The 27,418-nt window shown below is 53.2% G+C and overlaps 6 protein-coding genes across 6 annotated transcripts; 3 read left to right on the top strand and 3 right to left on the bottom strand.

The window, feature by feature from the left end:
* Positions 1–223: 223 nt before the first annotated feature.
* Positions 224–1,213, top strand: GLD2 (Glycerol 2-dehydrogenase (NADP(+)); the record flags this gene model as incomplete). The annotated part of the gene is made up of 1 exon (XM_051496065.1): positions 224–1,213. One exon carries the CDS (start codon positions 224–226, stop codon positions 1,211–1,213), a length of 990 nt encoding a protein of 329 aa, XP_051353905.1.
* A 346-nt stretch (positions 1,214–1,559) lies between these two features.
* Positions 1,560–2,843, bottom strand: J4E92_004675 (uncharacterized protein; the record flags this gene model as incomplete). Its single annotated transcript, XM_051496064.1, has 1 exon — positions 1,560–2,843. One exon carries the CDS (start codon positions 2,841–2,843, stop codon positions 1,560–1,562), a length of 1,284 nt encoding a protein of 427 aa, XP_051353904.1.
* A 402-nt stretch (positions 2,844–3,245) lies between these two features.
* J4E92_004674 (uncharacterized protein) lies at positions 3,246–6,241 on the top strand (the record flags this gene model as incomplete). The annotated part of the gene is made up of 3 exons (XM_051496063.1): positions 3,246–3,528; positions 3,585–5,215; positions 5,405–6,241. 3 exons carry the CDS (start codon positions 3,246–3,248, stop codon positions 6,239–6,241), a joined length of 2,751 nt encoding a protein of 916 aa, XP_051353903.1.
* Positions 6,242–7,948: 1,707 nt separating this feature from the next.
* J4E92_004673 (uncharacterized protein) lies at positions 7,949–9,014 on the top strand (the record flags this gene model as incomplete). The annotated part of the gene is made up of 2 exons (XM_051496062.1): positions 7,949–8,234; positions 8,326–9,014. 2 exons carry the CDS (start codon positions 7,949–7,951, stop codon positions 9,012–9,014), a joined length of 975 nt encoding a protein of 324 aa, XP_051353902.1.
* A 10,542-nt stretch (positions 9,015–19,556) lies between these two features.
* Positions 19,557–20,958, bottom strand: J4E92_004672 (uncharacterized protein; the record flags this gene model as incomplete). Its single annotated transcript, XM_051496061.1, has 2 exons — positions 19,557–20,650; positions 20,703–20,958. 2 exons carry the CDS (start codon positions 20,956–20,958, stop codon positions 19,557–19,559), a joined length of 1,350 nt encoding a protein of 449 aa, XP_051353901.1.
* Positions 20,959–21,718: 760 nt separating this feature from the next.
* Positions 21,719–24,854, bottom strand: J4E92_004671 (uncharacterized protein; the record flags this gene model as incomplete). The annotated part of the gene is made up of 4 exons (XM_051496060.1): positions 21,719–22,375; positions 22,428–22,683; positions 23,513–24,324; positions 24,720–24,854. The coding sequence occupies 4 exons, from the start codon at positions 24,852–24,854 to the stop codon at positions 21,719–21,721; spliced, it is 1,860 nt and encodes a 619-aa protein (XP_051353900.1).
* Positions 24,855–27,418: the final 2,564 nt, after the last annotated feature.

Below are 27,418 nucleotides of genomic sequence, written 5' to 3'. Positions count from 1 at the left end.
GCCGGCAGCGTGGCTGGGGAGCTGTCCGAGCAGATGGGCGATGATGAAAGAGCGAAGAGATTTCAGACCAACCAAGGTTACGCTGGATATATGTAGCTTCACAGTCCCAGCACGCGCTGTTGCCGCTGAATAAATTATTTCAAAACTTACTTGACCACTTTCATCTTGACTCTACATTTTCAAGATACATTTTCAAACTTCAAGAATTACAAACACCGCAAATATGGCTCCCCTCCAAAACGAGAAGACGTTCAAGCTTTCCAATGGCGTCATCATGCCAGCCGTCGGATTCGGCACCTTCGCCAGCGAGGGCGCATCGGGCGAGACCTACGCCGCCGTAATGACCGCGCTCAAGACCGGCTACCGCCATCTCGACTGCGCATGGTTCTACCAGAACGAGGGCGAAGTTGGCGAGGCCGTCCGCGACTTCCTCAAGGAAAACACCAACGTCAAGCGCGAGGACCTTTTCATCGTCACAAAAGTATGGAACCACCTGCACGAGCCCGCGGAGGTCAAGTGGAGTTTCGAGTCTTCGCTGAAGAACCTGGGCGTTGACTACATCGATGCGTTCCTCGTCCACTGGCCCATTGCCGCGGAGAGCGACGACAACCACATGCCCAAGCTGGGCGCCGACGGCAAATACATCATCAAGAAGGAGCTTACCGAGAACCCGGAGCCAACATGGCGCGCCATGGAGGAGATTTACAACTCGGGCAAGGCCAAGGCCATCGGAGTTTCCAACTGGACCATCCCTGGCCTGAAGAAGCTGCTCAGCATCGCCAAGGTCAAGCCCATGATCAACCAGATCGAAGTTCACCCCTTCCTCCCCAACACCGAGCTCGTCAAGTACTGCCAGGAAAACGACATTCTCGTCGCTGCCTACTCGCCGCTCGGCTCTCAGAACCAGGTCCCCAGCACCGGCGAGAAGGTCCGCACCAACCCCAAGCTCAATGAAGTTGCCGAGCGAAGCGGCTACGACCTTGCGCAAGTTCTCCTTGCTTGGGGTCTCCAGCGCGGATACGTTGTTCTGCCCAAGAGCTCCACCCCTAAGCGCATCGAGAGCAACTGGCTTATTCCCGAGTTGAGCAAGGCCGACTTTGACGCCGTCGAGGAGGTCGCCAATGGACGACACACTCGTTTCGTCAACATGAAGGACACCTTCGGCTACGATGTCTGGCCAGAGGAGACCGACGGTGGTGAGCTCAAGGCATAGAGCGGGGCGATGAAATCACGATGATACGGCATATTTCGATATTTTGTTTTTAGCGATACCAAAAGTCAACAAGAGACTTATTTAGATCAGCTCATGGAAATGAATCGATCGTGAGATTTATTACATCACGTCTTCGCATGTTTGCAGATCATTGTGATCGTGAGATCGTGAATTCGCGTGACATGACGCGGTTGTAGGCGTTCCCCCGCACGCCCAGACCAGACCCCGGTGCACTACCATAAGGCCTATACACAAACATAAGTAATCATGGAATCTTCGGGTTGCCCGCCCAAAAATACCTGCGAACCAGTCGCGGCTATTTACAATTGATGGTATGAAGGAATTGTTAAGTCAAAACTAGGCGATCCAGCAACCGCAGGTTTTCTTGTTCCCTGTGTGCTTTCCTCGATTGTTCCTTTGGCTGCTCAATGACTGCTTCTTTCGGTAGAACAACATCAGCGAAGTGATCTTTTGTGAACTGCATCACGATCTGCGCTTCCGCGAAATTCTCTTGTTCCATCAGCTGCCGGGCGGTCCCTAAGCAGAGCTGTACAAGGAAATTGCGTCGACTCCGGGATGCTTCAACGAATCTGATAGCGCCGGCAGGGTTCTGGACGAAATGAAGTCCAGGACCCGTGCTGGGCGTCGAAGGGTGATGTAGCCAGAGCATTGACTCGACTGCTGGACTCCACTCCCCTAACCACCGTGGCGTTGACAACAGGAACGACTGATACAACTCGGGTTCGAGCATGTTGTCCGTATTGGAGATGATCCGGTTCACCAAGTGGCCACCCGCAGATCTTAGGACATCAAAAGCTGCTTCGTGTCCAGCATTCTCCACAAGGCGGAAGGCCTGCATGAACATAGCCAGACCGCTCGCTAAGCTGTTGTCTGCCGCGAATACAACCATCTTGGCCAGTAGTTGTTGTCTGAAAGTCGCTATCCGTGCCACGTCCAGTCCAGTCTCCTTGACGCGTTGTTCGTTTGGCCGGATGAACCAGCGCCAGAGCGCGGTGGTCTCGCCTTCGGCCACGAACAGAGCCACCAACTTGTCTAGGAATTTACTGCCACGTCCGGTCTTCAAGATGGACATGTCGAGGAATTGCTTCGAGGTGTCCGAGCCGCTGGTTCGAAGCCATTCGGCGAGTACAGTTGCGGATGATCTGCCATCCTTGAGTGACGAGGATTGGCTCGTAGTCTTCTCGAGGAGCTCGAGGCACATGGCTGCCTTTGGTAGAGTGGCAGAACCGGCAGCTATCTCATCGACAAACCAGACGATGGGCTCTCTCAGTATGTCGCTAGCAGCAGACCTTGAGCCTCTCCGACGGGGTTTGACCGCAAACAGAGGGTTGGTCAAGATGGAGTCGATGTGCTGCGTCGCTGAGTCATACGAGGACGTCGCGCGGTTCGCGGAGGGATTGCGCTGGCCATAGCTGATGGTCAACTCTCGAGTGGATTTCTTCGGGTTGCTGTCGGCAGGTGCGAGGGGGTGGGCGTGGTCGAGGTGGGCACGGAAGGAGTTGGTCAGCAGCGAGAGGAGCTGCTGACTCTCGCGCGGGGTGAGGGGCAGCTGCGGGTGGATCTTGGAGGCGAGGGTGCTCAGTACGCGTTTGCTCGCGGAAGACTGCATGGCGGCGTGTTGGTGTCGCAGGCGTGGGCGGCGTCTGATCGGTCGGTGGTGGAGTGAGGCGATGACGAGAGTGGACCAGGCCCGACGGGAGCGCACGTGACAGGTTAACGCGCGCATCACGGCAGGCTGGGACAGGCACTCTTGCTATTCGTAGATCAATTGCCCTTCAGCCCTCCCCTCGCATCTGCACACCCGCCCGCCTGCTCCAGCCCCAGTCAACGCGACCCTGCCGCGTCCTCAGCCATTGGAAGCTCTAGCGCCAAGCCGACGTGGTCGCTTCCTCTAGCTGTTCCCCAACTTTACCTTCCCTCTACATCATCACCTCGCCTGCCCACCAATCCGCCCACATACACACACACCCAATAAGTCCCCCGCGGCTTGCCCACACACCACACACATCCAATGTCTGAAGCACAAACTCGGCCTGCGCGAGGCAGGAGCTCTGCCCGCGGCGGCAGGGCATCATACGGCTCCCGGGGCCCCAGAAAGACCAACGGCGACAGCGCGTCCTCCAACATTGACACATCGGCAGACCAGGGCGAACTGGGCGAGCTTAAGAAGCGCTACCAGTCACAGCTATCCACACTGAAGGAGCTATTCCCCGACTGGACCGACGCCGATCTCGTCCTCGCAATCGAAGAATCTGACGGCGACCTGCAGACCACCATCGAGAAGATCAGTGAGGGTAAGCGACTGCACCTACGACTTGCACGCACGTGATTACATTACTAACCACTGCAGGCGCCGTCTCACAATTCTCAGAAGTCCCAAAGAAAGCAAAGGACAGGTCCCGCTCCAAGGCCAAGGAGAACCTCCCCCTCGATGGCGCGTCCAGCCTGCGTGGCCGGCCCGACGGAGCCCGTCGTGGAGTCGACAGCGGTCGCGGCGGCCGTGGCGGACGAGGCACTGATCGTGGTCGCGGTGGAATTCGTGGCGGTCGTGGAGGCGCCGCCGGTGGACCTCGTACGGCTGCTGGATCAGTCCCGACTACCGAGTCCGCTGCATGGGACACGCCCACAGTGCCCGAAGAGTCGAAGGAGACCAAACAGGACGACGAGACCGTACACGCGCCTGAAGCGACCCCCGAAGCCATAAAGCCTGTCGTAGAGGCTACCATGACAGCCGCGAAGAAGACTTGGGCGAGCATGTTTGCTGCACCCAAGCCCGTCCCCGCAGTCCCCAAGGCAGCTCCGAAGCCCGCCGCCGCTGCTGCCCCCGAAGTGCCCTCACAAGTACCCGACGAGACGCCCGCGCACCAAGTTGCCCAAGAGCCCGCCGTGCAAGCAGAAGAACTGCCTATACCCCCCGTTGCAGATGAGGCTGTCCAGACACCGCCCATCACCGCCGAAGATACGTCCAAGATGACGCCGGACAAGAGCGTGGACGGTGCCCCTGACGTCACCCTCACACCCTCCGGAGATCAACTTACGCAAGAGAATGTTGAGCACCTGCCTGACACGTCCATCCCACCCAAGACGGAGACAGCTTTCAGCACTGTTGCAAGCTCGAAGGATGTTGGAAGTGCTGTAGCGACCCCCTTGAACGGTCCTACACAGGCACCCATCGGCCGCCCCGCCATTGGAGGATTCCAAACGACCGCATTGAAGGCGACTTCTGGTACCCCGAACCGAAGCGCAAGCTACCAGAGGAGGTTGATGGAGCAGCAGGAGGCCGTGGTCATGCCCGGAGACCGCGCCGTGGACAGGGCAGCAGTCCAATTCGGTAGCATGGGATTGGGTGACGGCTCGGATCCAGATGTCGACGAAGACAGGGAAGAGGCGGAGACGAGGACACAGCCGCCCCAGCACTCTCCCGTCGCGCAGCCCAGGGCTTCTCTACCTCCCGCTCCCCGCCAAGCATCTCAAGATGCTCCCCAACAGGAGGCCGCTCCTACACCAAAGCAGGCCCCTGGACTGCCTCCTGTGCCCCAACATCAGCCCGGCCTACAGCAGTCTCCCTCGAACCCGCTTGCATCCCAGGCTATGCAGAACCAAGGATCTCAGTCGAACCAGCCATACAACCAGTTTGCTAGGTATGGTCAATCAGAGGCCTCCGCCCCACCGCAGAAGCCATACGACCCATTCGGCCAGCAGATCCCGCAGTCGAACCACTCGCAATCGCAGAACTACGACTACCCCGGCCAACAAAGCCAGGCCCCGTCCCAGCCTGGTGCCTTCTCGTCTGCCCCAGACGGTTACCCCTCCAACTACCTCACTGCCGAACAACGCGCGCAATACCAGAACTACTATGGAAGCTACGGTCAGCCCATCGCACAAAGCCAGCAGGAAGCTGGTTCTGCTCAGCAGCGCACTGGCAGTGCCTTTGGCTCTGGACCTGCTGACTCTGCTTATTCGCAGAGCCAAATCCCACAGGTAAGTGGTCTCTCTAAAGGTCTGAAACAGCTCGCCAAACTCAAAACCGATCATCATGCCGACCAATCTGAACCATCTCATATGAATGAGAAACTCTGGGCAGAGATGGCACATGACACGGGCAGAGTAAGGACAGCAGCTAAGACAGAACTCTACATCTTCTCGCATTGTGTACTGACAGAATTGTAGACCCAGAGCCGTTACGGCGATGCTCAGAACAGCGGACACAACACTCCCAACCCCGCCGCCATGGCTGGCCAACAAGGACATGCCGCTCAAGGCCAGCACGCGCACAACGCGCACAACGCAGGCTACCCATACAGTCACCCATACTATGGCAGCCCCTACTACGCTAACTACGTGAACCAATTCGGTGGTTATGGTCAGGGAGGAGCCGGCTATGGTTCGTTTGGAAAGGGTGGCATGTACAACCAGCCTCACTACGGCATGTCTCCTCAGGCTTCATTCGACCAGCACTCGTCGTCCCCCGCCAATGCAGGCGGCTTCGGCGCTTCCTCTTTGCATGATCGCGGTAGCGGTATGGGCGCAGGCTTCGGCGACTACGGCCGCTCAGCCTCTGGAGCTTCTCAGAACCCCAGCGCCACTGCCGGCGCTGCTGCATTCGGCGCCATTCCCGATACCATTACCCGACCAGGAAACTTCCACCAGAGCTCCTACGGACAGCAGGGTAGTCAAGGTTTCAACGATGACGCCCTGAAGCCCTCCAACGATTACAAGAGTGGCGGACCCAGCCCAGCGGCTCTTGGTGCTCAGCCTGGTCGCCCCGGCTCTGCCAACCAGAGCACTCCCGGACAGAGCGGTCCCCAACACTCCCAGCAAGGCTACGGCAACTACCCGAGCCACCTCGGAAACAGCCAGTACGGCGGTCTCGGTGGTCTAGGTCACCAGAACTCCGGCAACCACCAGCAGCAGAGTGGCTACGGCAACTACGGCGGCTTTGGCGGAGGATATGGCGGCGGCAGCTACAACCGCGGAGGTTGGGGCGGAAACTACGGCCAGCACTAGGGTCCGTCTTATACAAATACAGGACGATTGAGAGGCTTGACGCGTTGTTAAGAGGAATATGGCCTAGTCATATCATCATGATGAGCTGGTACGACACGAGGTCATTGTTTTCTTTCTCACGTCCACTTTGAGTTGGCTGATGGCACGAAAAGCATGTTTCCATGATACGCTTGATAGGCCTCAGATTTTGTATTATGACAATCTCCTTTCTTCTCCTCTTGTTCCTCTCCTCTTGTTCCTCTCCTCTTGCATCCTCTCTTTTTCCAAGGTTCCATGTCACAAATCCAATTGGGTCAACTTACGTGCTCAGTCGCGAGGCGTTTTGTAAATCCGCAAGGGAGGGATAAACTCAAAAAGATTCTTGTTTTGTTCTGGATTTTGCTTGTAGTTGGCTTGTTTCCCTTGTCTCCGGTACTTTGAGAAAGGGAAACTACTGTATTAGGTTATGGGTTAAGGAACTTGGGGGGCAAAGAGCAAATCTAGGTAGCTCGATGGCGTTCACAGTTGGGCTGCTACAGCTGAGCAATGCATATCGTTGAACATGACGCAAGATTGCGCTTCCTCTTGGCTTTGATGGTGAACTCATGTGCTTGTCGTAGCTTAACGGTACTTTAGGTCGAGTGCTTGGCACAGGGCCCGGCCTAGCAAATGCAGGTACGTACCGTTTCCTGGCCGCCGAGAAACCGGCGATCCTACGTCCACTTTTTTCCTTTCAACATCACCCGAGGTTTGCTCGCGCATGCAACATTGACGCAAACTTGGAGACTTTGCAGGGCCCTTAGCAAGGAAATTCTCTTCTCCTGACCATCGCGCGCGCTATGACACACTGCGCCCAGGCCAGGGCATGTATTCCGAGTCGTTTCCGAAAGGGCCGATAGAAAGCAGTTTATGCAAGTGATCGCGGGTCGGCCGGCCTTGGAACGGCGTGCGTTCACGTTATCAGGGTCTTCTTGCGCGATAGCAGGCTTTTCTCATTCGATATAACGAGAGATTCTGCGGGATGTCGTTATGCGTTGTCTCGGTGTACAGACATGGCTGCTTGCATCACCAGACAAGACTACCTCGGTACCTGACTGAGATTAGAAATTGGCAAAGAGCGCGATCAATAATCATATACAGCGATGCAGACACCGGCATATGTGTCAGATGTCAAATCAACGCTGCCGATATTGCTCACCGCCGCCAATATCAACGATAACGGTCTCGGAACGTGATCCATCTATCTACGCCCGGGCGCGCTACCGGCGCCATGATCCACGACTAAGCCGCTGCAAGGATAGCAATCTGGCATCTTACCCTTTCCGGCAAAGCTGCCTCGGCGAATGCGTCAAGGTCATCATGGTGCTGGCCGGAATTTATCTTTTGGCGAGTGCACGCGTTGTTTTCCAAGCGTCCAATTCGCAATACCTTGATGGTCTGTCGGGCACACAAGCAAAACCACGTTACGTCTACGTTGTGCGCTGATTGACTGCGTCGTTTCTTTTTGAGTCGAGTCTTGTCGATTGTGGTGTGTCTTGTCGTGTTTAACTGGGAAGACGTGTTGTCGGCTGCAGCGATACACCGATCAAGTGCATAAGCTGAGAAACGCCAACGACTGTACTTCAAGAAGGGAAGGACATAGGGTATCCGGAAGCGACCCGACCGTTCTACAGCTTTTTCACTCTCCGTTCACATCGTGCCAAACCCAACAACTGGCAAACTTCCACCATGGAGTCAACAACCTACCAAGCCGACGCTCTTCCAGCCTCGCCATTACTTCGCCTTCCTTTCGAGATCCGTCTCATGATATACGAGTACCTGCTTCTACCCTCGACCACTCCCACGACCGGAAACGGAACGTCAGTCGCAAACTTGATCCCCGACTTTCACACATACCTTTCAGACGACACGAACAATGATGCTTGTACGTTGAGCGTACGGACTATGGATCCATGGCTAGGGTCGCAAGGCCCGAAGACGTGGAGACGAAGGAGTACATACCACATCAGAACCGGTACGTTTACACTCTTGGGGCAAACCTAGAAGCATAGCCTAGGATACTGCTTCCAAACGGCATCGTTGAATATATACTGACAATCCCAAAGGTCCCTTCCTAACAACTACAACACCAACGACCTACCGCGTCCTCCTCTCGCCCTACACATCGCACCTCCGCTACACCGTCCCCTCACTCCTATCCCTAAACCAGCAAATCCACGCCGAAGCCAGCAAAATCCTCTACTCGACCTACACCTTCGCCTTCCACACCAGTATCGAAGCCGCCGTCCCCTTCCTCTCCGACCTGACACCCAGAAGCCGGGCGTCCATACGGCATATCAGTGTAACGAAAAAGGCATTGCCATACAGCAAAGAGTTCGATCGCGCAGAATGGGCAAGTCTATGCGAATACCTCGCTACCCCTTCGTCTCCCTCCGACGATGATAGTCTGGAGGCAGTACCTCCCATCTCCCTACGCACCCTAAACCTCAACGTGATATCCGGCAAACCCGACCACGGCTGGGACGCCATCACCCCCATCACACCCTCTGATTTCGACACCATGTTACGCATGAAGAACGAGTGGCTCGGTGGGAACGGCGATTTCGGCGGCGTGGATCTAGAGTGGGTGGAGCAGGTTATGGCGATTAAGGGGTTGCAGGAGGTTAATGTGAAGGCGATGGTGGAGAGGTGTGCGAGTCCGGTTAGTGAGAAGCAGGCGTTTTGGATTGCGTTTAGTAAGAGTGTTGATGAGGGGGGGTTTGGGGCGTGGGTTAGGGGAAGGATGATACGATGAGCAGGGATGTGGATGATGAGGACGTGTAGATTATGATCGGGTTCGCGGGATAGAGTGAGTTCTTGGATTGATTTCAGAATGTATAGTTTGACCACCTCCGACACTTACCCTATCCCACTCTTCCCTCATATATATCCACCAATTCCCCATCACATCATCAACAGACCACACAGGACACATAGCCGATCGGTACCGCACCCGCACACAAAAAACCTAGCGAACGCACGCCCAACGTAGTTCCGGCACGGGTCCGGTTTCTAGCTCTGATCAAGCACCAGCTTTCTCGTCCCGGAGTAAAGGGCCTACTGGGGGCACCTAGAGGTTCTATCTCCATTGAATTTAACAAAGAAGGCTGGTTGGTGGGCGTGCGAGAAGCCTGGTGAGATTGGTGAAATGGGTCGCTACTGTTGGGGCTGATCTTGCTGGGCTATTTCGTGATGCACATCCTGGTAGGTGAGGTGAGACGGCGGAAACGCTGGCTTATTGGTCCTGCTGGGCGGTTGGTGATGCGGGATGTGTACGTTCGAGTCTTACTGTGTTCAGATTGGGTTTCTTTTTGTTGTTCTTAAACGGCGAGATCTAGGTGACGGCGATGTGATGGTGGCTACTAAGAGAGGTCGGTATATGTCTTGAGAATGAAGATGCACTGTGTACAGATAACTATCGAAACGACTTGAAAGGACTACATTTTCTCTACTTTACAATATCATGTTCTCTTACCCTCTCTACTGCTTCCCTACACATACCCGATATGTCCTAATTCTCTCATCAAAAGCACACAGGACACATGGCCTAATGGTAAGGCGCCCGCACACAATGGCCTAGCGTCGCCCGGCTCAACTTCAAGGAATCAATGACTTCAAGGAACCAGCGGCTTCAAGGAATCAATGACTTCAAGGAATCAGTCGGGTATGTCGGCAACAAAGAATCTCGTGAAAAGGAATCAGTTCGCCGGAGGCGTGATGCGGGAAATGCAAGTTCGAGTCTTGCTGTGTCTATTCTTTTTTTGCTCTTCTTTTCTGATGGTGGGATGTCTAGTTAGATAGTGTAATTAATATAGCGCGGTTGTAATAGGGTGGTATGTGAGTTGATGGTGAGAGGAGGGCTTTGAAGGTACGCATAGTCTAGCGAATGAGTCTTTAAGACCACTGACAGCGCTGATTTACGTAATTCCACTCCATAGCGTCCATGATACCGTACCAATGAGCGATGGCACTTAGGACGATGAACACGTGAAACAGCTGGTGTGATGCGCCCCAAATATCGTATCTCTTCGGTCTCCAAGATTCCGGGAAGTGAGTCTATTATACCAGTCAACGAAGGTTCCGTCTTGAGAGAAAGAATGCATCGATGAACATGCTAGCCTTACCGCATAGAATCCAACTCCAATTAGTATCAAGATACCCTCGAGGTAATAGTACTGCAGGCCAGTTTGTTTATCAAGCTGTTCATGACCAAAGATCGACACGCCATGCAAGATTGGCGCAAACGCCGAAAAGCCCGTTGCGATGAATGTTGATAAGCGTAAGGTTTTCCATCTCGGGCCGTGAAGACTGGGGTTGATGACGGTGGTCGCGGTCAGCGTCCCAAGCGTGATGATCTGGAAAAGTTAGTTCAGTCATACGGCATCTCATCAACGCCGTTCTGTCAACATACCATGGACCAATACAGTTTCTGCAACCCGGGTTCGCAGTAAAAGCCAAAGTAGATACCAGGTATGAATGATCCTACAATCTGCCCGATAATCGCCACATAATCCGCTTTTACCCAAAGGCTAGCATACCCCTCGGAATGGCAGATCAGCGTATGATACGCAGCCGAAGTACCAAAGCAGACTACGGAGGCGGTAAGGAAGATGCGGAAAACGAGTTGATCGGCCCATGTCGCTTGAGGAAATTGCGTATTGAAGTAGCGATCGAAGGAGTAGCTGGCTAGGAGGACGAAGATGCCGGGGATGAGATGCGTGTAGATGTTTACTGTTTCGTTATGCAGTTGTAATAGGCTGCGAAGGCAGAGAGGGATAGATTTTGTGACGGGTCGGTAGCCTGTAAGAATGAAGGAGTTATGCGCGTACCAGGATGGCACCTCATGGCTGTCCTGCAGTGTAACTGAGGTGTCAAGTCGCGATGGTTCTTGAGGTTGTGAGTCTGTGATGCCGCGCGTGGCCATGGCGCAAATACTCAACGAATAACGGTGTTGTAGCGACAAGGAAAAAGACGTTGAAAAGAGAGGGGTTATGCGAAAACGAAATGAATTAGTATGGGAATTGAATCGGCGATAGAGATGCGAGGGTTCGGCAATTAAATCCGTCAATCATTGCGGTAGCATCGCGTCGCTTGAGTCAGGGCGTTGGGCGGGCGGTGATGGCGGTCCGTTTGGCACGGACATGTTAATCAGAAAACGGTGCATAGACGCATTGACAACATCTGCACGAGTTTCAATGTTTCTACACACCCAATACTTGTGGGTGTTTGTGATGGCGATGTCGGCTGCGGGATTGCGCGGGTGTTGTGAGGTTTTGACAGGAATGACGTCAGGGAACATCGGTCGGTTGTCCGGCGTCGTCGTGACGGGACGGTGTATTTCTTTTACCACCACGGATGTAGAGAATGCAGACCAACAAGTCGAGTACTCTTAGGTCACAGCTTCTACGTGACGAGGCGTTTATTCAGACTCAACGCCCCGATCGTTAGGCGTGCGGGTGTCAATGCGACCCAAGAGATGTGTTCACGATGATGATGATGCAGCCACTAATGACTGGGGTGAAAGATCAGTGAGAATGCAACGCTCTCTGCTCGGCGGTGTCTACATAGCTAACCACGCCTTTCGCACGAGTCCGCTCCTCATCTCGACCGGGCAGAAATTGACTGTAAGCCATCGTGGTGTTACTGCCCTCCCGTCAACTAACCGCTGTCACAAGGCTAGCGCACCACACGCATGCGTCAGCAACGTGTCGCCAAATAGAGCGTGGCTTGAGTGTCCTGTCCTGCGGAACCCCCATACTGCACATGAGACGGCGACGCCATGCGTCTACTCACGCCTAGTCCCGGTGCCGTATTGCAAGGCCAAGTAGGGTGTGGCTTGAGTGTCTTGTCCTATGGAACCCCCACACTGCACATGAGACGGCGAAGCCATGCGTCCGTTCACACCTAGGGTCAATACCCCGGTTCCGCCTTGAGGCCAGATCCTGGTCGGCTCCTATGGCTCTCCTGCAGATTTGAACTTAGATTCGTGTTTGCAGTCCTCACATTCAACATATCGCTCGCAGCGTACGTCTGGTTGGCTCGATTTGTATCTCACCGGCTCGCAATGGGCCTTGTCAGGATGTGCGATCTCTCCAGCTGCTTTCAGTTAGACGAAGAGGCGTCTGAATTGGCCATCATGTACTAATGGTAGTGTATATATGGACTTCGCAGTGCCGGAAAAAAACGTTCTTGAGAAAATAAGAGCAGGTTGTCCTCGACCATATCGCAGTGCGGAGTAAACCCGCCTCTGGAAGTCCTATTAGTTCTACGCACTGCAACATACACTACACCCGACTTCTACCAACGTACGTAGCTTTTCCCTGGCCTCCAACAGCTCCAATAATGGCTCCAGGAACCATGACGCCACGCTAACGAGACCGATCATGACTAGAACAAGCACTATATCGCATCGCATCGCAATGTCGTTCTCCACTGGCATCACATCCGTCGAGCGAGTCGATGATAAAAGTGGACTGTCTAAGCTGCCGAACAACGACTCTCAGCTACCTCAGATAGTCAACATTGACTCTATTCTACCTACTCATATCATATCACCACCTACCCACGCTTCAACTGTACCTCCTTCTACCAACCAAGCGGTACCTTTGAGTATCGACAATGCCGGGACCGCGCCAGATGAGACAAGTATCTGGATCAAGCAGGTCAAGGAATATGCTCCTGTTGTTGGAGTTTTTGGCACTGTTCTCGGTGTTGCTGTCGCCATTATTACGGTCGCAGTTAAGTGAGCCTGATAGGAGAGAAGGCTCGAGCCTCCAGGGTTTGGATCGTTTGTTCATGCTGAGAGACCTTTTGCGACGGAGTTTCAAGACCTATCAGATACCAGTGACCACGGGAGTGCTCGTAAACTGTAGTAGACAGAACTATTGTCGCGATAGACTAGAATGAGATACCAAACAAAAGTTTTGTGTAAGAGGCGTTCAAGTATGTGCATTAGGACTTTTCCTCGAATAGGTGATTTCGCCTCGGAAATGCTGGTCTTTCAACGGAGTGTAGTGGTTCGCGCGCTTATTGGGCCGCGTCCACCATCCGCTGTCGTGCAAAGGCGGGCAACTCCAGGGGTACCTGCACAGTGACGAATACCATGTCCAGCGATTGACGAAGTCGCAGGAATCAAACAGAGTCGCAATACACGCCCGCGCTGGAGTACGTCAACTTTTCTGCGCAGGGCATGATGACCTTGATTACTTAGACAGCCGCGCAATGCAACAGGCGCCCTTCCATGGACCACACTTTTAAGTACGCCCAGATGCATTAGGGCTTTACTAACCTATCAGTTACTCACAATCCAGCTCTACACTGTACGTGGTTCCTGAGTAGCATTAGGCCTCTGAACAAGATCCTTTGAGATGTATCAAGTTTAGAAACCCCTCCATCAGGTGCTGTGGTCATTCGTGAGACTCTTAGCACGTAGGTTTTGGTGATGCGCAAGTGTTGTTTTGGTGATGTCAGGGGTCTCGCTTATGGCTGCCCCTGATGGCTCCCGTTCGTTGATTCAAAACGCTGTCGAGGCGTTGGGGCTGGGTCTTCGGACATGACTATCACTATCATCTGGAGGATCGCCAAACATCGAAGATACATGTACTCTCAGCGCTGTATAGGGCTGTTGAGAGAGAAAATATAAGAGCTTACAAGCTTACAGCATCTTCAATTTTACTTTCGGCGTCTATTTCTCGACAAACGGTACAAGATCACCGCATAATCTCAGCATCTCTGTATGTGATTTAGTCTTTTTGATCTCTTGACGTCCGATTGGCCGCATTCGTGGTACTAGCTTCGAAGCCTCTGTGATACCTGCATGTGTGACACCAGTTGACCGGCATGTGCACCTCTCTGCCACGGTGCCGATAAACGCCTGGATACACGTGGGTTCAACAGCATCGCCTTGTCACACCAGGTCTTTCAGCAGTCTCTGCTTCATACATTACAATCACGTAGACCTTGAAACAAGAAGGTGATGCCATGGTGAGAAGGTTTGTCGCTGCCTAGGTACCCAGACATTGCCTGCGATGCAGCCACAGGCATCTATATTGCATTCTTTGATACCTACCCCGGTCAGTATTTCCGCATTGGGATGAACAGGAATACAGACGGTGCTTGGGATCTGTGATACAAGAAAAAGCTACCGGGTCGCGATGCGGTCATCGACATCGGGATGGTCGACAAGGGTCCATATATTTCGTTCGGAGACGGTATCTTGCAGGAAGCCGGTGCTTGCAGGAAGCCGGTGCTTGCAGGAAGCCGGTGCTTGCAGGAACTCGGTGCAACCAAGGTATGACAGATGTGTGGTTCGACAGATTGAACAGAGAGACATTGTTGCATCAGTAATAATAAAAGCAGGATGGAGACCTCTCAAAACATATTTTTCATTCTTGTCCAGCTGCGCAAAGTTTCTTTTCCCCAGGACTGACTGCGGGTTATACTACGCAGCACTATCGCATTTCATCTTCACCAATGTGAGTAACTCAGCTCTTCGAAATCGAGTTCACAGTTTTTCTGGCCGTTCTCACATGCTGACTTACAGCAGTCAATTGGATCGGCACGTCACGCCCTGTCTACTCCAATCACCATGTCTCCGATCACCACCACCGCCGAGCAGTTCAACATGAAACCCTTATTGCCCGTGCATCATCGGCCACAGCGCGCCCAGACCCTTCCTATACTCGACCCTCATCCGTCCAATAACCGAACCATGCTCTCCAGAGCTCATGCCACCGCATCGGGTGTAGGAACCTGGTTCGCTCGCATCGAAGAACATACTGGTTTTATTGGCCTTGTTATCGCCATTGTTACGCTCATCGTCACTATCGTGGGGATTATCGTCGCCGCTGTCATCACTGTCGCAGTCAAGTGAGCTACCAGTACCAGAGGGGTTCGGTCGAAGCTGCCCGCCGCATTTGTCATGCCCAACCTAAAGAGCGGGTTAAAAAGTGTTTGAAGGAGTTTGCAGGTTCTTTCATAAAAGTTTCTTGGGTTGACGAGTTGGACGGACATGTACATTGGAATGGGTTGGAGAGACTTACATACTGTCGCGTCTCGTAGACATCTGGGTGGACTAGTCAGGCCTTTGCCAGTTTCAGAGCCAGCGTTGCGTGTTTTGGAAGCGTTCTTGTTGTCGCATGGTCTCTCGTGTGTACACATATATACTTACATAACATGCTAGCTGCACACATCTTTCAAGCCTGCGGATGTGAGTAAAACTTTTCCAATTGCCATAAGAGCCGACAGTCACTGGACTTGATGTGATCGTGCGGCCTGGGAGTTTACGAGATCCTTTTGCATCTCAGTTGGCAAACCCTGGAACCCCATTTTGATGTACTCTGCAAAGTGGTCGAAGATACATACCTAGGTAGTCTTAACACCCGTGGACCCTGGGCGACGTCCCTTCAGGGCTCTTTGAAAGAGATTGGCAACTCTCTTAGCTCTTCCAAGGCCGTGTAAGAACTTCGCCAAACAGTGACGGCTACCCGACTACCTAGGTAGCTCTAGGATAACCGATGGGCTACGCTGCGCAAAGTTAATCGTCGCGAGTACTTGGGTACCTATAGAACCAGCGCGAGGCCACACTGCAGTGATTTATATTTGCAATCGGACGTCCCATTCGGATGAAACTGTTGTCCTGCCAAGGAAGCGGCTTACCGGTGGACAGGGGCTAAGGCAGCTGTATGGTTATGCGTCTTCCAGCAAATCTTAACCAGCCAATTGCGGGCAATCGCATCTGCGCGCAGCTTGCGGCCAATGAGGGGAGGTCACGAAGCGGGTAAGCTATACACCTCCGTCGGCCAGATTCATGATCAACGCCACGATGGGCGGTATGAACTTGAGAAGAGGAAAACCCACTGGATCCCCCCAGACTTTTACAACAAAGTCCTAAGAAAACTTACGTTTAGTCTTGTATTCGACCTGGTGCTACGCACGCTCAACTCGGTACTGGGTACACTGCGCAACTCTTCATCGTTGTCACCGTACGTATTCTAGCTCGACCCATCTCTGATTGGCTGCACACGTGTGATGCCGCGCTAACTCGGAGACAATCGAAGCCCCCAAGGTCGCCATGAGTTCTCCCTCTACCACTGCAGACGGGCACACCAACATCGACTCTTTGCTACCTACACACCTGCAACCACGACGCGCATACACTTTACCTTTGCTCGACCAAACACTGCCACCAAGGCATTATCAACCAGTCAGACTCGTAGTGCTACCGGAGTTAGGTGTGAAACGGTGGTTCATCTACATCGTCGGAGTCGCGACTATCATCGGTCTTATTGTCGCTGTCATTGCCATTGTGGTTAAGTGAGTGGGTGAACAGGGTGGGTGGTTCTTGCCTATCAAGAGCTCGTGGAAGATATGAAGTGCAAGGCTGTGGATCGAAATGGATGTGAGAGATATACCTAATGAAGGCTCGAGAAGAAGAAGAATCTTGAGTGCTTTCACATCGTTCATGTTTGATCCCAATAAGCCATGCGACAGTCGCTTGATGTTGTCTTGGGCGAAGTACTAGCAGCACTGCTCACAATCCGAACTCCTAGCCGAACAGCAGCTTATTGGGAGTGCGCAGCTATTGCATTTAGGAGACGAGATAAACCCACCTAGGTACCTAATATCGTATAACTATATATTGTCTCCTTCAGTTTACAGTCTTGTGAGATACCCAGTGTTAAAGATCCCGCGGGTACGACCGTCTTGAATTACTCTGTTACCTGCCAGTGGTGGGGTAGGTAGGGTCAAGGATTAGTTGACTCATGACGAAGGATGCTGGTTGGCGCGGTCAGTCACGATACAGAAAAGGGATTCCTTTCACAGACCCGACAAATACGCCTTCGGCAGCGCGGTGCGGTACACCACGTCTTGAGAAGTGGCGGTGCAATACGTTGCTGATGGGACGTGCACCACATTGCGAAGCGGGACGAGCACTACGTTGAAGGGACGTGCACAAGGTCGCCGGACGCTATGTCTACCTTGGACTGGTGAGACGGGGCCGTGCGCAGTATAACACTTTCTCGACCAACGCTCAATCATGCCCAGGTGGCTGGCGCAGTAGGCATTTGACTTTTCTCGTATAAGATGCAGCATCCTGTTTGTAAGATGCGCAATAAATCGAACCTTCACTCTTCGCTCCCGGCGAGGGACTTCAAAGAGAAAAGATCCAAAAATTCACACAATAAGACCTTTGGTCTACCTTCGAGTCCGCGGCGACTGGTATCACTGTATGGGGCTTAGTCTCTCCTAGTTCTTGACGCCAAATTGGCTGCGTTTGTGGGGCTAATCCAGCATAGTCAAACAAAGTACTTAAGTGCCGCATTGCAACACGATGTCTTCTACCGACAGCACCATAGTCGAGAACGACTCTGAGCTCACTCAGCCGGCCCCCGATCCCGCTTCACCTCCGCTACAGGTGGCTAACTCCGACTCGACGCTACCAACGCATTACATCCCACCGCCACACGCCCACATTCTACCTTCTGCCTACGACCCCGGTCCCTACAACGGTAACAACAACAATCGCAGCAAGACGATAGCCTCTAGGGCGAGAGCAACCTTCCTAACCAGGCTTAATGAGCAAACGTGGTTTTTTCACGTAGAGAGATACGCCTCTGTTATTGGAATTGTTATTGCCGCTGCTGCGCTCTGCGTTACTGTCCTTGGAATCATCGTTGGTGTTGTTGTTGCTGTTTTGGTCAAGTGAGCCATATTGGAGAGACGATCTCAGATTCTAAGCAGCGTCGCATCCATCTACTGCCATAGGCTGGGACAGACGGAAAGAGTTCTACATGAGAAGTGCGTGCGGAGTGTAACTAACAGGATTGTTGTTAAGATAGACTGGAGCGAGATGCCTAATGTAACTTCTGCGAAAAGAAAACCCAGTTTGCATGCCTCTCGATATACCATGGTCGTTTGGAAGAACCATACGATAGGTAGTCTCTAGAGAGTCAACGCCTAGTGTCTTTGTCACAGCGATGGCGTCTGCAGACCTCGCGAAATACTTATGCGCATTCGTGAGGTATGGCGCCAGGAACTTTGGCATGCTGTCAGGCGCAACCAAGCGCGACTGCAGACTCAGCTCTGCGCATGTCAACGACTTCGTCCAATCGTAAATCTGCGACCTCTCAGCGAAAGCAACAGGTAGGATTAGGTCGGGCATGCATCTGTGTAGCTCTTCACGCTCAATGTTGGATCTCGCATCAGTGTACGCACGACGCATGCGCCGAACACCTTGCAGTAGCAAATGTACGCGAGGTTTACAACGATCGCCGTCAAACGTCTGTTAGTGTTAGCCTGTCGCAAAAGGATCCCGCAGCGCCTCACCTCTCGCCCGCGCCCATTGGCTCCAGCCTCGCTATGATACCTTCGTGGTTGGATGCATACGATCTAGCGCGTTCTGGGCGGCCTCGTGGTGCTGTAGGCCGTCCAGAACGCGCTAGATCGTATTAAGGTTAGTTAGCTACACACCCTCCCTCCAAACCATGGCGATGAGAGAAACAACATTACAACTTCAAGTATCCTACAATTAACTACGACATATTCGAAGGAGGATCGCACCATTCTACTTCTATCACTACATACAGTTGAGTTTCTATTTCTTATTGGCTATACTCGTTCGCTAACCCGTCATAGTCTCTAGAGGCTGATCTCGCCCGCCACGGAAGCTCTTGAAACCGTTGCTCATTGCAATGTCCATTCCAACCACAACCTCCGATCAGGTTAACATGGACTCCTTGCTACCTACACACATCAGGCTACGACGCGCCCATACTTTCCCTCCCCTCGAATCCCGTCACTCCTACCACGAGACGATACCGTCACAACGCGACCGTGTGGGGGTGTCTAGAGTGAGGAGATGGTTTACTCTTGTCAAGGAGTGTGCCACCATGATCGGAGTGGTTGTTGGTATAATCGGAGTGATTGTCGCTATTGTTACTGTTGTGATTAAGTGATCTGGATAGAATGTTGAGTTAGGGTAGTGTGCTGCCCTGAGGATGCCAAGGAATGTTGTTCTGACTTGGGAAGAGAAGATGAGGAATGAATACCCAACGAAACGTTTGCGAGAAAGAAAAGAGAAGGAAAGACTTCGAGTATATGCCGATTGAATGCCGAACGATCCACGATATCTGTTGTTACATCTCTGTACCTCAATTAACGCCAACGCTGATGATAAATACCAAACCGGTTCAACCTCAACTTATGCTCACCAACCTTGGCTTTGCAGCTCCAATTCCGACAACGAGAAGAAGCAATCTCACTCCCTCGTTCCTCCTCCCCCTCCTCTTGTCTCCACCTACTCCACGCCCTCAGCCCTCTTCCTATACCCCTCCCTCCTCTCCAAGCTCTCCGGCTCCTTACCCGCCGCTTCGATAATATCGACCTTCGGCTGCTCCTCCGTCATATCAATCCTGCCCGGCCTCCTCGGCCTCAACTGAGTCCTCTGGGTAATCGGGTAAAAGTACGCCGCACGCTGCATCTTGCTGTCACGCAAGGGTTCATTCGCGTGTTTCTCCGGGTCATGCAGCGCAAGCGCCACAACATCGCCGTACGTATCGCTAGGGTCACCAACTTGCTGACTCGTCTCGTACGTACGCACGTTATCGTATTTGAAGCATTTGCGCGGCTGGCCCTCGTCGTCTTCGGCGATGTCGAAGTCGATGTCTGCTTCGTTGGTGGGGTCGTGCGTGGTGAAGTTGCGTTTGATGCCGCGGACCTTGTTCTTGTCGGAGGGAAGGAAGTATTCGAATTGCCAGCGGGGGATTGGAGGTGGGACGGTGGGGTCCAGGCGATGGGCTTCGCGGTCTTCCATGTACTTTTCTTGGTCTTGGATTGTTTGGCCGGCGGGACGCAGGAGCGCGACGTCGAGACGCGGGTCGTAGGATGGGTCGAGCGGGTTGTTGATGGGGGGTGCGGTGAACTTGAAGACCATGTAGCCGCCGGTGTCGGGCATGGCGTCCCAGTCGGGGAGGAGTGGGTAGGAGTCCACGAGAGTCAGGTTGGGGTTCCGGGGGTTCTTGGGTTTGTTCCATGCTAGTCGCTCTTCGGGCGTTGATTCTGCTGCCCTGATGTTCTCGGCGCCGTCCTGTCCGTTGTAGGCATCTGCTGGGTACGCGATGTTGAAGCTCTTCAGGATGTGTCTCGCGATGTTGGTAGGGTCGTCTAATGAGGTCTCTACCTGCTTTCGCTTCCTCCGCAGGCGCATCGTATTGGACGAGTTGCTAGACTCGAACTTGGAGCCGCCGGTTGTGCTCGAGGTGACATATTCGGTACGACGCAGGAAAGTCGCGCCAGAGGCATTGGTTTGCGTCTTGCCCAGCTGGTTCGGCGGTCGCATCAGCGCTCTGTCTGCTGTGCTGAGCGGTGGCGGGTGAGGCATCGCCTGAATAGCTATTGGACGCGTCAGTCGCTGCGCAGGTTTGCGCCACGGGTTCGCTCTTACCAGACTCGTCTCCATCGAATACCTTTGGGATACCCACCAAGTCGATGGGCATTCCCAGCTCCGCATCAGCTTCAATGTTCAGCGACTGCTCTCGCGCTAATCTCGACGCAAAGCCCGCTGATGTGTATTGACCGCTCGAAAGACCAGTGTTGGGAATGTCCAGCAGCTTTGGCGGACAGGGTGGAGGAGGCAGCGCATTCGAATATCGAATTTTGGCAATGTAGTCCTGGTGGACAACAAGACGCCCGGAGCTCATGATGCCGTCTTTGCGCGCGCCGTCGATTTGGGGTGATGGTGTTGATTGCGCGGTTTTGGCAGGTCAAAGAAAGTTGAGAAGCTCCAGGGCTCGGAATGTCAACGCGCCAGGCAAGCCGCGCCAAGACGCGTTCCGCGCTATCACCAGGGGCCTTCGCCATCTACCCAATGTAGAATTCCACCTACTCATGGGCGTCGCGCTCGACCTTGGAGTCTTTTTGCGAGTAGACTTTGGCTGTGTACGTTGACGCTTGGAATATTTTGTAGCTGCGGCTTGCTGGGCTGCTCGTCCAACGTGATTGTCTACTGTACTCCAGCCCGAATCAAGACCCCGGTCTGACTCAAAGGCGCAATCCATTCTCTGGTGGTCATTTACTGCTATTCTTGGTGTAAGTCTTACGTTTGAAAAGCGTGAACACTTGGCAGTACGAAATCGAAAAGTGATAGAATAGCTTAACGTTCAACGTAACGACCGTGATGATAATATTAGGTAGATATTCTATAATGACCCAGCTCCTATTTACAAACACCTCTCTGCCACCCATTATCCAGGGTCCATACTGTCATAGGGTCTATTACCGCGACCAATATGCATGGCTGCAGTTTCCTATACCCAGAACGCCATGTCTCATACCAGCTCCGCATCGAAGCGTGTGGGTAGTTATCAGCCGGAAGAGGTTCTACCACCTCCCAACCATCAAGCGTGCGGCTTAAACCGACAAACACTCGTCAAAGATTGTAAACATGCCAGCAAAGATTGCTCAGTTGGCCTTCTTGAGCTTGGCAGCGGCCATCTTGCGCTCGCGGCGCTTCTTGGAGGCCTCGGCACCGGCCTCAGTGTCGAAGAGCAAGTCCCACCACCTGAAGCTGCTGGCGTAGTTGCCAATGAACTTCTCGTGGTGAACATCGTGGTGCTCGGCGCCGGCCCAGAAAGGCAGGAAGTGGTGCAGACTCCATGGAAACTCGTAGCCGCTGTGCGCGTCGATGGCCTGGAACACACGGAGGCAGATCCACGCGTACATGGTCAAGATGTGGAGGTCCTTGGTGATGGCGCAGAAGACGATTGGGACTCCGACAGTACCGAAGCCGAGGATCATGACTTCAATGGGCGAGGCGTACTCGGCGGCCAGACCGAAGGGAGCGGAGTATTGGTGGTGGATCTTGTGGATGTTCTTGTACAGGAAGGAGCTGGCGTGCATGGCGCGGTGCATCCAGTAGTGCCATGCGTCCTCGAAGACGAAGAAGATGGCAATTTGGTACGCCATCTTGTAGATGCTGGGGAAGGGGACGGAAGTCTGGAGGCCGAAGTATTGGCACATGGGGTGGAACATCCAGATCTGGGGAAGCTCGACGGTGAAGTGGGACAGAAGGACGAGGGCGGCGCATTGTGTTTGTTCCCAAGTGGTGGGGATTTTTTGCTGCAGCAAGTTAGCTATCGTCGCATGAAGCTGTGAAATCGCAGAGACGTACGTGTTGGAGCTTGTATCGGTTGAAGAAGGGTATGCAGTCGATGATGATCCAGGGTAGCGCGCGTCCAAAGTAGAAGAGCTCGTGGAAGACAAAGGACATGATTCCTGTCGCTAGGACATCGTTGCCCATCCATGCGTACCAGGCCATCCACATCTTCTCGAGGTAGTTGAGCTGCACATTGTACTTGGAGATCTCCTCAAAGGAGCCCCAGTAGGTGTCCTGCGCCATAGGCGTCAGGAGGGAGGTTGCGTTGTTCCTGTCATCTGTTAGTATCTAGGGTATGCGACTTCGGGGTACTTCGGGATCGGGCGTACATTGTGGCTGCTCTCAATGTCCAGCAGTAAAAACAGAGGGCAGATGCAGTGTGCAGAGGTAGAGCGAAGGAACGACTGCAGGTTGCAGAGTGGTGAAGGAGCGATTGGCGGAGGTGCTGCAGTGAAGAAGAGCAGATGCAGCAGCAAAGGAGGCGGATTAAATTGGAGATTGGCGGCCCTGATCGACGTTCGTACCACTTTTGCCACCCAAGGTTCACTCAGTTCCGAGCGGCCAACGCGTGGGCGCAAATGCACTAGTGCCTGCCCAGAAGACGCGCCAGGCCAATGACCCTTCGCCCCTGGCCTTCACCGCCTGCTGAGCTTTCTGTTCGGCAGCGGCTCGAGTGTCCCCGGCTTCCACATCACACCAGCGCCGCCCTGCAAGGCGACTGTGGATCGTGTCACGGTGAGCCCACCGCAGGCTGATAAAGTCGCTCGCCCTAGGTAGGCTTCTAGAATTGCGGCATGACTGGACGGCATCGGCAGTGCTAATCGCGAGAGCATGACGCGGTCGGCCCGACGAATCACATCACCACGAGTACGGCGATGTACTAAGCCCCGTCCACGTTGTCACTCGTCGTCTGACATCGGCATGTAGTTGTGGTCATGAGGTAATTCAGTGTAGCTATTTATTTGGTTATACTCAGCACCACCCACACCTATCCAACACCTTTTTGAAGCCATCTCTCTCCAGACAAGGAATCCCATCGCAATCATCGGCCCTACCATCATGGGATTACTACAAGTTTCGCAAAGCGTCCATTCCAATACTGTTGTTTCATCTCCGACAGAGTCTTGAATTTGGTCTCACGCAGTCGCTTGAAAGCGCGAATTTCTCGAAGAACCGTTTTCCAACTACCAGACGTGAGATGGATGCTAGTCAAGAAGACAGCCCGAGTCGTAGAATCGACACTGCGGAGAAACGGTATGAGCTGTTCGCTGGTCACGGCGTATCCGATGAGGTCGAGCCGGATCAGGTGAGGAAAGCGAGACTTGGCGAGGAGACAGAAGGTCTGGTAATCAACTGCGCAGCTGGAATCTGTCTTGCAGCCGATGAGGCGGAGTTCGGTGATGTTCCAACATATTGGGCGTGAGTTGAGACGCTCATACTTCGGATCGAGTCTCATTGTCGAAGGCGCCCTGATGTTGTCTACCGGATGCGCATGGTCCACATCTACAAAGTTGAGTTTCTGAAAGCTTGGGTGATCCAGGTATGGCCATACTCCAGGTAGAGACAATCGTTCAGTCCCGGTGAGGTTGCGCATATTCAGGTGAACAATTTCCTTGTCGAAGCCAGTGTCCGACAATATCCGATGCAGCAATCGCATGTGTCCGGCGGAAATGTAGGTGCCAATTTCGCGGTTGTAGATACGTTGGAAAAGACAACGAGCAAGATTTGTATGGGCGTAGCCGAACCCTATACTCATGATGAAAGGTTCTGAACGCGGTAACGGCTTATGAGCGCTACTTCTCGACCCGAAATGTATCTCCTCAAGTCCTTCCATAGTTTTGAATGAGGAGATGATCTTCTCGAGAAGGACCGGGGCGTAGTTAGCCCAGAACAACTGCCGTACAGGTGTAATCTGAACTTCGTTAGCACACAGTGAAATCGAACAAGGCGACTAACGGGAAGAGCGCACTCTCCCGGATCCGAGCCCGTCCTAGATATACGACGTACCTTGTTCTGGATTTCCCGAAATTTGGCTGACTCCACGGTATAGCCGAGCCAGTGGTGTTTGTCTCGATCTCCTTTTTTGTACTCCCTTATGGCGTCCACTCCAGGGTCGATAAACTCAACGCATTGAATGCAGTCTCGCCAATGAATTATCGACGTGATCTCAAGAAGCGCTGTCAAGCCGTCTTTTGTCATCAGCACTCGAACGTGTCTGAGCCTGCGCCTCATACGTGGGCAAAGCAAATAGGCGGCGGCTGCGCGAAAGAAGCGACAGGTCCGACGTAACGCAAGTAGCTCGCGTACAGGCGAACTGGGTATGAACTTCACGATGTTTGTGATGAGCTCCATGGGAAGGTTATCGAGTGCTGGTTTAGGCGGAGGTGCAAGTACGCATGGCATCGCAGCACAGGCATCGGCCACGCCGTCGCCTGCAGTCATTGTTGTAGGTACCGAAGTCATGAGAGCACACATCGTGGTGTCGTTGAGGTGTTCGAGTGGCTCGGGAGAGCGAATTGCCTAGTTCAGAACTTGGTGTAAGGCTATTCCCGACAGTGAATGAACAACCGTTGCCCTCACTTGGCCAAAGAGCTCCACGCACATGCGGTGGCGCTTTTGTCTCTTGAGAACTCGGTGGTCCGCCTCTTCCGCTCTTGAACAGGTTTGCGGGTCTATCAATGATCGACAGATCAGCTTGGAAGCACCTGCCGAACCTGAGATCCATCCCAAATGGTCGAGCCCCATGTTGACGTACTCATAGGCTCAATAGGCGGAAGTGCGCCCCGCGGTGACCTAAATTCCCGGCTACACCTGCTAAATGTTGGACTAGGCGATGGGATGATCGGCGTCCTGAACATGGCAGGAGTCCACTCTGGTGTGCCGTCTCCGACCAAGCGCCTTCCGGGACCTGGGCTGGGCTGCTCTCTGCTCTTTATCTTGACCATCGCTCTACGGAAGAGTGGTCGCAGAAATGGTACGGAGGCTGAGATGAGGCCGACGTGCTGTTCCACTTGACTCCACATCAAAAGATCTGCTGTAGTCAGCCCTTGCTGCACATAGTCGTGCACCCAGAAAATCGTAGTGTAAAGCCGAAGGGCGGAAGCTATTACGGCCATGATACCGACGGAAAAGATAGCTATCAGCTCAAGACGGCGTCTAAGCGGCATTGTCGAAAGATTCCAAAAGAACAATATCGGTAACGTCCAGATGATCACATCCGTGACGAGGTTATAGATGGCATTGAAGATCCAGAATGGATTTGGGTTGTAACAATGAGCGTCGAAGATGTGTAGGACCCATGCTCGATACCAAACATCCCATGCGAACGCGTCGGTGATCGGAATGCACATGAGAATGGAGGCAATGATCATGGATACTCCGCCAGAGACTGTGATGGCAAGGAGTACACGGACAACGTATTGGAAGCGTTTGTTCGATGCGGCGATAGAATTGTAAACTAAGTCGATCCTGTTAGCCGAGTAGATCCTTCAAAAATGAGCGTTCCGAGGAAGAATGAAAGCACATGGGCGAACGGATAGCCGTTCGACGCGCAATGGCCGCCACTTGTGTAGTACTCGAAGCTCTCCGCGTTCATCCCTGGGATTGTGTGGCATAGAACGTACATAGCAATATCGACGTCTTGATGAGACAAAGATTGAGGATGAAGTTGACTCGGTATAGCCATATCGACAGTAGCGAGCCGGTGATTACGGGTCTCCCGGTTTCTGGCTTGTTTTTCTATGCTATGTTAGACCACAGTCATTCAACAGCTGGTAGCTACTTACATCGACCTGGCTATAATCGAGGAAATGGATCATGAAGCAATGTACCACCACTGATGGCCTAGATGTAGGAACGAATGAGTCAGTTCAGCTTCTCTGGGTTCCGCGGAGACGTCCATACCAAGTTGCGATCTGTTTCTGGTTAGCAATAGCAGCACAGGGGGTGAGCATACACTCACAAGGGCCAGAAGCATGACCCAGTCGGACGACGTGAGCTTTCCAACATAGAAATATCGGGTGTAGAATCTGAACTGTTAACCAACGTTGCGATCAGGGTTGCGAACGGCTGACGCACCTGAGGGCTACAACCACGGTCGACATAGAGGTAAGCACAAAAGCCAAGATGATAGAAAGTCGGCCATGAGGGGCCATCGAGAACGTTTCTGGAGCTGGACAATGAATCCGTTCACATGAACAGAATGGGATGCTGACAGGAAAAAGAAACCGTGGAGGCGATACTCATGATGATGTGTAGGGGTGCCGCAGCCACTGACTATCAAACATCAACGGCAATATCCACAATGCCAATCGCGCGAAAGACGGCGTTCTCTAACGCAATCATGCATCGGCGGGAGTCCCACATCAGGATCCGAGTCAGGTTCAGACTGTCCAGATTTGGGCGGGTGATGAGTCGCGTCGCCCAGGCTGACCAAACGGTGTGGCGGGGAAGTGCCGGCAGGCAATGTTAGACCAAGGGTTATGCAACACCAACCGACGTGAGCAGTGCTGCATAGTGTCAAATTGTCCCTGCTTCCCCGCACCGTACCACGCGACGTTCATCTCAGCAGCAGTTTACGCGCCAGGTGTTTGGCAGGGTACGGATAAATCTTCAAAGTGAAGCTTGGGCCGTCGCCGCCTCAGACAACCCGCCAACTCAATTGATCCTGCCTCAACTGGCCCCAACATGATAGCAGCCCAGATATTGATCTCAGCTCTTTCGATGTTCTGTGCACTCTTACCGCTTTTATATCGATTTATCCCCTGCCCTGAATTGACGTAATTCGACCGATGTGTAGATGGCGAGTTTGCACTCAGCGCGCTACATTGTATATGTTGCTAGGCGTGCCATGTTCGTGACTTGGGGTTGAAACGGGTGTCCACTGTATATTTACCGGCTACTTCGGTAGTCTGAAGAAGACGCAGGCCTTAGCGACCTACCGCAGGCTTCAGCGATTGCCATGTGAGACCGAGCCCATAGAGACTTTCATGTGTGAGGAGGAGAGA

Source organism: Alternaria infectoria, assembly GCF_024043175.1.
Source record: "Alternaria infectoria strain BMP 0036 chromosome Unknown scaffold_6, whole genome shotgun sequence".
Taxonomy (NCBI): Eukaryota; Fungi; Ascomycota; class Dothideomycetes; order Pleosporales; family Pleosporaceae; genus Alternaria; species Alternaria infectoria.
This window is presented reverse-complemented; position numbering and strand designations above follow the sequence as displayed.